Source organism: Leptinotarsa decemlineata, unplaced genomic scaffold, assembly GCF_025532065.1.
Source record: "Leptinotarsa decemlineata unplaced genomic scaffold, Ldec_3_MD MMD2_tig00078346_RagTag_RagTag, whole genome shotgun sequence".
NCBI classification, from domain to species: domain Eukaryota; kingdom Metazoa; phylum Arthropoda; class Insecta; order Coleoptera; family Chrysomelidae; genus Leptinotarsa; species Leptinotarsa decemlineata.
Window position 1 is genome coordinate 1,755,903 of NW_027412724.1, and position 10,762 is coordinate 1,766,664.

Here is a 10,762-nt window from a genome sequence, read left to right on the forward strand (position 1 = left end):
TTGGAATATCACTTATTTTCGAGATTTTTCTAGTTATCGAGTTTTCAGTAGATAATGAAGAAGATGAATGTGCCAGAATCATACATACCATTGCCAAGGGACATTGCCCTAAAAGAACCAATACAACTGAAAAATTTTATTATATAAAGCAAAAACACCCTGAAATGAAATTACAGTTGAATAAAATACAAAAAATAAAACAATTGAACAAAAAATTAAGAGATTCCAAGCCAAGTTACTTCACGACACTTCGATTGTTTGTCTCCACAATCATCCGAAGATAATTGTGGATATCAACAATCGAAACGTCGTAAAGTAACTTGGCTTGGAATCTCTTGATTTTTTATTTGATTGTTCTATTTTTTACTTGTATTTTATTTCACTGTAATTTCATTTCAGAGATTTTTGCTTAAAATAATTGTTATTTACAGCTATTCTTTTTGATTTTTCATTTGTATTGATTCTTTCAGGGATTTCAAATCATTTTATATAATATTAGACAATGAAAGTCCGAAGTAATGAAATTCATCAAACTTATTTTTTTATTACTAGCAATTTCACCAATAATAAATTTTGGAACATTCTCACAAGGAAAAATGTCTCATCAACATAATGTTGGAAAAAGTGTGCAAGACTTGTACTGTTTTCATAAAATAAAAGTGAATGCTTTCATTCAACACATTCGAAGAATAAAGACGGAAGAAGTAGGTAAATACATACAGACTCACTTTCAGGTCGTACACATACATATATATATAAATGAATAAAATAATAAAGACATGATAAATTTCCGTGTAGATACAACTCCATATCTATACTTTTTTATATATTACATTGCTTAGTGTTCCTTTAAATGATATCCATTTCAATATCATAACGAATATTTGGAGTACAAATAACTGACCAGGAAAAATTGATATTCTTATGATTCAGTGTTCGATGGGTTTTGGATCTGTGCATCTTCGTAAGGAGTTCTTTTTTATTTTGACTACTTCGTACCCGATGGGGAATGTTCCTCCTGGAGAAAATCACGTAGTTTTCATAAAAGAGTTCTAAAACAACACATTTCAAACTTATCATTTCAACCTTTTTCCTTAAAAAAATTATTTGAATACTTAAAAAAGAGGAATGAAATAATGCATTCAATATTTAAAGGGATTCGTTTCTATTTCACCATTTGGCAACATCGGTTATAGCTAATAAAGGACAATGAATCTGTTACCTATATGAGAATACAAAGATAACATATTTCAGAGGCGTGCTGTTCTGTTTACTTATGTTCCGAGACATTCTGTGACATATGACATTTTGTGCACCTAACCTATCTTTCTCTATATAAATAAATAACAAAATAACTGTTGTTTATGTGGCTTGTGGTGGTGGTATTGAACTATAATTTATATTTAGCCTTAATTGTTGATTCATAAAGATCATTTTCCTTTTTTAAAGTAGAATATCTAGGTAACCTGAACTCCGATCTAACATTTTAGGCGCTGTTGCCAATATGTGAATTAGAAACAAATCCCCTAAAAAATCAAAACCCAACATTTGAAACATCAGTTTGAATACTTTTCGAAGTAAATTTGAAAAACCCATGAATTAAACTCAACTTTATATATATATATATATATATATATATATATATATATATATATATATATATATATATATACTTTCTGATCATTCCCATATTGATTTCAATTTAAGAGCCACCGGTAGACAGCTGTTTCAGCCTATTGGGTATCGTCAGTACCGGGCAGGCGGTCCTCGATTGAAGACAAAATGACGTAATCCATCTTGATTTTATTCAGGTTGAAGCCTGGCTCCCTTTCCCTTTGAACTGATGTTTGCCAGAAAGACAAACGGGTCATGACTGATGTTTGATGGTGGCATGAAAGTCCTCAGACATCCATACCGCCCTTCGCGGTGTACCCCTACCTGGCTGGGGTGAGATGGATGAAGATATTATTCATCTGTTAACGGAGGACATAGGGGCCTCATTCGACAGAGTGTCGGGGCCTTCTATATCGGGAGGGGTCGTCTACAGCGTAATCTACAGCTTCCCTGACTAATAGACAAAATGAGAAAAACCAAGAAAGTACTTGATAAAAATAGCTGCGTAAACGCAAGCGAAACATAATTGGAACCACCTATTGGTGTGACACCCAAGTCAACTTGCCAAGTTTTTATCTCAGTGTTGGTGGTTTGACCAATCAACCGACAACTCCGGTAGCAGAAATTTGGGAAGCTAACCTGAACAGTGGCGGCTTCTCCTATGAGGCAGATGAGGCAGTGCCTCACCAATAATTTGCAAATTAAATAAATCACAAATTTATATTATTTTACTATTTGCATTCATTATTATATCAATTAGAATTATTATTAAATTAGTAAAATACGGTCCTGCCGCCGTCAATTACCGCATTTCACTATAAATATCATCCATCTCATTTCTGCTTTAGGTGGTATATAGATAGAGGCTTGCCTCTGCGTTTCTTTGTCTAGCGTATTACAATTGTTCTGTATGACACAGCCGAATCTATAAATAGATTTAAAATGTGCGTAAAAACTTCGTTTTCAGAGGCAAGCCTCGTAAGCGACACGAAAATTAACGAAACTGACCGATTGTCTTTCGGATGGGGGGCGTCTAATGTTAGTAATGCTATTTTTAGATTAACAGGTTGAGTTTGAGTTGAGGGTTAAAAGTGCACAGTGACAGTGCACACTTTTTTATTATAATAGATAGTTTTCGGTTCGGTGAGCAGTGAATCTCGGTGGTTTTTCTAAAATATTACATTACAACATTACTTATTACCGAAAAATGGATTTAGCGGGACCTAGCACAGCGTCACAACTTCCCCAGGTAAATATAAACATTCGCAATACTTGTGATCTTGTTAATATTTTAGTAAATGAGCAGAATTGCCAGAAATTTTTAAATTATTATGTATTGCTGTTGTTTTGCCAGTGACAACCGCGTCAACAGAAAGAAGTTTCTCCGCGCTAAAAAGAATTAAGAATTATGTTAGAAATACTACTGGCCAGGCGCGACTTAGTAATATGTCAAAGATATCAATTGAAAAAGGTTTTATAAAATTACTAGATGAAAACGTTTTTATAGAAGAGGTGATAGATCATTTTGCTGAACAGAAAAATCGCAGAATCCCTTTAATTTACAAAAAACTTTAATTTTTTGGACGCACGTTTTTCTTTTATGGTTAATATTTTTTCACATTTTTTCACAACTCCTTATTTTACGCAGGGTTGATTTTTTAGTTTATTTATAATTTGTTTCAAGTTTATTTATAATTTGTTTCAAGTTTATTTAAGAATCTATATTTATTATTTAATATCTCTTTATCTTTTCACCAATCCCTTTTCCTCTATTTCTTTCAATCCCATCCTTTCCGCCCTTCCCTTCCATGGCAAGAATGCTCTACACCTACTTACCTAGTTATTATTTTTACACATTTTTAGAATGAACTCCTTATTTTACGCAGAGTTGATTTTTTTAGTTTATTTTATAATTTGTTTTAAATTTTTGTTAAGTTTATTTCAGAATCTATATTTATTTATTTAATATCTTCATCTCTTCACCAATCCCTTTTCCTCTATTTCTCTCAATCCCATCCCTTCCGCCCTTCCCTTCCATGGCAAGAATGCTCTACACCTCCACGTTGGTTCTTGCTGGACAGTTGCGTAATAAATATTTCTATAGGAACAAATTGTTCGATAACATAGCCCTAGCTTTATAAACAATTTTAATTTTTTGAAATTTAATGTTATAATTTTTTTACAAATGGTATTATACAACTGACGAAGTAGAGTGACCACTAGACTAACTTTAAATTCTAACTTTGCTAAAAAAAAATTTTAACTGTGCCTCACCATTTTCAAATTCCACGAGCCGCCACTGAACCTGAAATGCCATCGGAAAACGAATCCACATGTTTCTAGAAATGATATGAAATCTAGAAAGGTTAAGCAGTCAAGCTGCTGAAAAATAATTCCATGAAAATCAAAAAATAAATAGATAAGTACTTTTTGATCATTCCCATATTGATTTCAATTCAAGAGCCACCGGTAGACAGCTGTTTCAGCCTATTGGGCATCGTCAGTACCGGGCAGATACTGACGATGCCCAAAAAGTACTTATCTATATATATATATATATATATATATATATATATATATATATATATATATATATATATATATATATATATATATATATATATATATATATATATATATATATATACATAATATATATACATAATATAATACTTACTTTACTTTTTCCTAGAATCTCTGTCCTGGTGTTTTGATATATCATGCCCAACAAAACAGTAACTAACGATGTTGTTCAAGAAGGCAAATGCTTGAGAGAATGTTTTATCTGACAACCATGTATGGAGAAATTGACGCCCATAGCTAGCATGCTTATACATATATAAAAGAAGATTGAAAGAACATAAAAAACAATTAAAATGAAATTAACGATTTTTTTTTATATTGGGAATGTATCCAATAAAACGAAGAAGACATGGAAAATAATAAATTGTGAACTAGGGAAGCCAATGTAGTTTGACGCTGGGAAGGGGGCATTACTTTAAATTACAATTCAAAAAAACCGGGCTGGTGGATCGTGGTCAAATAGAACTTGTAGTACAAAACGTTTCGTTTGCTACTGTGGCAGACTTGACTGATTCTCTATTTCCTATCGTTTACGAAATCCCCATGCATAGATTCAAATTTGAATAACCCTGTGTATTAAATAATTTTTCTGATATAATATTTGAGTAATATAAGTTATGACTAAAAATATTTGTCTTCAAAAAAGAAAAGAAAATGTGAACAAGACAGTCGATATTTTCAACTCCAATAAAATCTAGCTTAAATTAAACATATTTTATATTGCATCTCTTCAACTTCAACTTAAAAAAATACAAATGAATCATAAATGAATCTGTGAAGATTAAAATAGCTATATATGTGTTTCTTCTTCGGAGTCCTCACTAAAATGAATGTTACTCGCAGCTGTAAATATTGTGTATCTGGGTGGTTTTCTCCAAATAGCACTGGATGTCCTCTTCAACTTCCTAGGATCAATAATTGTAAAAATTTCTTGCAGGTCTGGAGTGTGAGTTTGCAAAGAGAATAAAGTATTTTTCATTTTCTCTCCAACAACTTGCATCGTTAACAAAGTTTTCTCAAGTGCCCTACCTGAAAATGGTTAATGAAGTTAGATAAGTGAGGTTCAGCTGAAGTATTTCTAAACATAACTAAACATAAACAGTTTAATCTTCCTCTTGAAGATGATCACTTGGTGATCGAAATACGTGTCGAGGTGTTAAAATAACGATTTGGTGTTGTGAAAAAACTCCAGTAATATTCATAACTTATGGAAGTTTCCAATTTTCGAATGAACGATCAATTTTAATAATCATGACAAATATTAGACAGGCTAGATCAGTGATGTATTTACACCTATGCCCGTGAGGCCCGGACCTAGGGCACCAAAATTTTAGAGATGAAAAAGAGACGAAAATGAGTTCAGATGTCTTTATTTAAAATTTCTATAGAATATAATATAATAATTAAATTTTTTTATTTACTTTTCAATCTATGAATGAGATGGTAATTTTTTAATAGATCAATTACAGTCTTCATCGAATGCTATGCTTTACTGTTTGTTTCATTACTGAAATGAATCATATACTTATAAAACCTTTTAAAATTACTAAATCTGAATAATTTCGCAATTTACTTTTAGCGTCAAATAAAAATACTATTATATTGATTTGTTCATCTTTTTATTAGTTTGCCTTGAATTGTTTATGATATGACCTTGTAGATAACAAAACAAAATGTTTTGGATAGTTACTGATAATTTGTTAAAGAAAAAGTTCATCCCGACTAAAAATAGAATTTATTGGGCATTTTCGAGTTTAATAATTATCAAGGAAACAACATTTGGTGACCCCGACGTGATCACTATATGGAGAAACGTACGCCCAAGCGAGAAAGTGCAGGTCTGAATCAAAGTCTGTCATCGGACTACGTATGACCAAACGGATTTGGAAATCGTGAGAAACGAGAATCCAATCTAGACAAACTACCTGAAAAAGTCGTTGAAGATAAATCTGGCGAGTCAACTTCCTTGATACATGAGGTTCACTCGAAGCAGTCTGTTCACTCGAAAGCCTCAAGGGATACCGGATTATCTCGACGAAGTAGTTTGGATTTGAAATAGAAAAGAATAGCTCTAAAAATAGAAAGACAAAGACAGGAGCTACAAAGAAATTTAGGAAGCCAGAACTGGAAGATCAACAACTGGAAGAAAAGAACCGTAGAGAGTTGAAGAAGAAGCAAATAGCTGATAGTTTACAACTTCTTCAACTCGAAGAATTGCATGGAGCCGAGATAGATGCCCAAGAAGAAGGCAACAGTTACGTTCAATCAGAAGCAAAGAGCGAAAATATCAGGAGAACACTAGTTCAAGAACAAGAACAAAGAAACAAAGTATCTCAATGGGTAGATTACACATCTCAACAATTTCATTATGATAGAAAAGAAAATCTGTCACTTATTCCTGAAAAAACTGAGAAACCCAATGATAACTCACCCAAGGTCGAAGAACAATTTCCCGATGAGAAACCAGGAAATGTCACATACAACAGCTTTGCGGAACTGTTGCAAACGTTCTCAGAACGTTTTCTCTCCCAGCTTCAACAACTCAAAACCCAACGTCACATGAATGATCCGAATAAATTTCATATGCGAAAAGTATTAGAAAAGGATTTTCCACATTTTAATGGCAGTCCCCAAGATTGGCCCCTGTTCCATAAGTAATTCAAGAATCTTCGCAAGTTTTGTGACTACAGCAATGAAGAAATCATGCTGAAGCATTCAGAGATTTCTAAAAGGGGAAGCAAAGACAACAGTTGCAGGAATGATGTTAACTGCCGATAACGTAGGCCTTGTGATTGAAACTTTAGAGAAACGGGGAAGACCTGAATACATCATAGATACTTTGATGAACAGAATCAAAGATACTTCCATAAGAGAAAATAACTTTGGAAAGCTGATTCATTATCGTGAGCAAAATGGTTTCGATCATGAAAAGTCTAGGAAGTGAACGTTATCTCGAAAATCCTCAATTTATTCGAGAATTATTGACGAAAATTCCGGATTCAATGATATTATCCTGGGGTGAAAAGGTGGGAATGAAAATGGGGAGTAGTAAGAAAGCATTCTCAGTGGCTAGAGTTCTTCGCGTCATTGGAGAAGACAGCGAAAACGAGAGTTTGTCCTTTGAAACCTCCTTCCATTCCTAGGCTTGAATTGGATACGAGGACACGGAAGGAACTACAAACCGTTCGTATCACATCGAATCGGTGATTGATATTTCTGCGTGGACCAAAGCCAGAAAAAAGAAATTTTTAAATTCATTATAACAAAAAAAAAAGAATTTATTTGTCTAATATTTATTACTTATGTAGGTATATCTGTACTGTTCATTAGTTATAATCAAAATCATATTCTAACGAAATAAGAGTTATTTTGAATTTAAAATAATGATATTGAATCAAAATTAAGAAAATGTATTCAAACATTGGGGGCGGCGCGATTAACAGGGTCTACGGCGGCATCAAGCCTAAATCCGTCACTGGGCTAGATACTTGAAGTCTTACAAGTTACTGCCTGTACTCCCAAATATGATGTATTGAAGTATTTTTACATTCAACGAGGTCTTACCGCTTAACGGGCAACGAACATGGCAAATACATCCTGTTATATATTACACATTGTAATACGAAATGTAACAAAAATAAAGTACACCCAATGTACTGTATCAACCAAAAAGTCTGCACCATACTGAAAACTTGTTCATTATTCATTTTTCAACAAAAATCCTAATAGCATCAATGCTGAATGATCAAATCGATCTAGTTTACTCAACGGTTTTCAAATTAGCGTACCCACATTGTCACAGGTAAACAAAATTCAGGCACTCAATTAAGTAGTACCTCCGTTATTATCTACAGTGGTGTTTAGATATATAAGGGCTAATATCAATTATTTTCAGTTTATTGTATTCGTTTTAATATGTTCTTATGGAACGAAACTGCAGTAACGTTAGTTACAAATACAAGTGGTAAAAAAACAAAGTTTTATTTCTCAAATTTCATAGCAGAGAAACTGTGAGTAACTCCCAATCAACATCGGTGTCGGAGTTTGAAGGGGCTGGAAAATATTATGAACGAAAAAACTTTAGAGAAATTATTAATATTTTCATTGATGATGTAGTTGCAGCCTTTGACAGCTGTAAAATTTCTTATTAAGAATCAGTTCGACTTGTCCAAGCTTTGGCACCAGCTCTACGAGTTGATTCTCATGATCTTATTTTGAACAAAATTTCTTATCATGACTTAGGTACGATCTGACTGCTTTGAAATGAATTCAAAAGTTGATGAGTTCTTAAATTTAACAGTTTACCTGGTGATGATTATCGAGAGATTACTAAAAAAGTAAAAAAATGTTTAGGCACGATGGATCTTGAGAAAAAACAAATGAACCAAGAGCACTCTATCACGTTCGATGAATGTCCAAAGCAATTTACTGTTTGAAAATTTATATTTTCCGTTCAATTTCCTTTTTGAATTTTTTCAATGCAAATGATGGGAAGAAATGAAAGCTGATAATTGTATTTCAATAGAAAATTGAACAAATGAAGAGGATGAATTTAGCTCGTGGACCAGTCAAAAAATCAATGAAGAAAGGACATGAGTGCGATGACATCTCCCCTTACAAAGACGCCGACTATAGAATCGACAAAGAACTCGAATACTACATACAAACGAGGCTTCCCAAAGCGGTCAGTTGCAAAGCCAAATTTGATATCGACCGCCGACGAAATTCGTCCTCTGTCTTTCACTGCAATGCGACCAGCTGAAAATCGGTACCCAAAAACAACGCATTTATGATTCAACATCAGCCAATGCTGTTTCGAACCGCCATAGTTCGCATCAGTGATGCTAGGCTGAACCACAAATCCCTTACCCTTTCAACTGATGTACGAATGAATACTGCACGTCGTCTTGAGTTTGTTCAGGTTGGAGCCCAGCTCCCTTACCCTTTTGGCTGATTTTTGTCGAAAAAGGACAAGTGAGTTCATGACTGAAGGGATGATGACGGCATGAAGTCCTCAGACATCAGTACCGCCCTTCATGGGGTACCCCTACCTGGCTGGGTGGGATGGATGAAAAATCTGTTCATCCTTTAACGGGGGACATGAGGGCCTCATTCGACAGAGTGTCGGGGCCTTCTATATTGGGAAGGGTCATCTTCATAGCATAATATATAGCTTCCCTAACTAACGGATTTTTGTTGTTTCCGCACCTTCAAAAACTCGCCGATTCCTCGACTGAATTGACTGCCGAATGGAAGGCAGCTGCAAATCTCTGCGGGTGGCTTCATTAAGCACGAACCAAGGAGCATTCACAATCATCCTCATTAGCTTATTTTGCAATACCTCCAGAATGGAGATATTATATTTCGCCGCTTGTCCCCAGACACCTGAAGCATACATGATGACAGGCTTGAACATTGTATTGTAGATGGTAATCTACAATACAATGTTCTTCAAACTCATTTTAGATTTTCTGTTGATCAGAGGATACAGACTTGCAATCCGACCCTCGATCTTTGATTTGACGTACATAATGTGCGGGTTCCAAGTGAGCCTACGGTCTATTAGAAGGCCGAGGTACTTTACTCGCGCTTGCCAGTCAATCTCCCTTCCAGCGATTCTCACTTTTCTGGCCGGAGAAGATAGCAATCTTCCCATGGTTATTGCCTGAGCCTTGTCCGGGTTCACTCGGATCTTCCAATGGAGGTACCAATGCACGTTACATGTAGACGACGCCGAGCTCTCGACCCATGGAAGACGAGAAAAGAGCCGTGCCATCAGCGTATAGGGATATCTTCACACTCGGTCGAAGGCCTTCGAGATGTCTAATAGCACAATGCGCACTTTTTTATTTGTGTTTAGCTCATGGATGGTATTTTAGACCAGCCTTAGAGCCTGTATCTCAGTGTAGTGTTCTCTCCTGAAGCCAAATTGTTCATCAGGCAGAACATTTCGGTCCTCAACTTCTTCCTTGAGCCTTTGGAGAACAACTCTTTCAGCCAGTTTAGCGGCCGACGAGAGTAGACGAATCGGGCGATAGTTCTGTGGGAACAGCGGGTTCTAACCTTGTTTTGGGATCATGACGAAGTCCTTAAAGGACAAGCCCCAGGAAGTGAGCGCGATGACATCTCATCTTACGAAGACGCCATCTATGGGATCCACAGAGAACTCAAAGGAGGAGATATCCACTTCTGGAATAAAAAATGTTTAGCGAGTACCTAGGGTTGAAAATTTTTTATTTGCATCTAATTATTCATTATAAGTAATAATTATAGTAATAATTATGTGTTAGGTTTGCATTAATTTCAGATATTGGACTACTTGAATAAATCACTATGGAAGACTGGTTAGTATTTTACTATCAGTAAATAGAAAATATAAGGTATAGGAATTGTTATGTTTATAGTTTCTTATTTCTTGAATCACCCTGTATGTAAAATGATTACCCATTAACGGCTTAACTGAAATAAACAAGGAAATCTGACCGATCTGTATAATTTTTTTCAGTCAAGTTTTTAGTATGTATTTTTTTATTTTCTATTTTAACTCATAATTTTCGATGGTTTT

At 34.6% G+C, this 10,762-nt stretch overlaps 1 protein-coding gene across 2 annotated transcripts in view; it reads right to left on the reverse strand.

Moving 5' to 3' along the window:
• Positions 1-4,896: 4,896 nt before the first annotated feature.
• LOC111502355 (uncharacterized) overlaps positions 4,897-10,762 on the reverse strand; it is a 53,222-nt gene continuing 47,356 nt past the window's right edge. For both annotated transcript variants that reach the window (XM_074185626.1, XM_074185627.1), the window contains exon 10: positions 4,897-5,226. In XM_074185626.1, the coding sequence (XP_074041727.1) occupies positions 4,988-5,226 (239 nt within the window). In that variant the 3' untranslated portion in view covers positions 4,897-4,987. The remainder of the gene's footprint in view (positions 5,227-10,762) is intronic.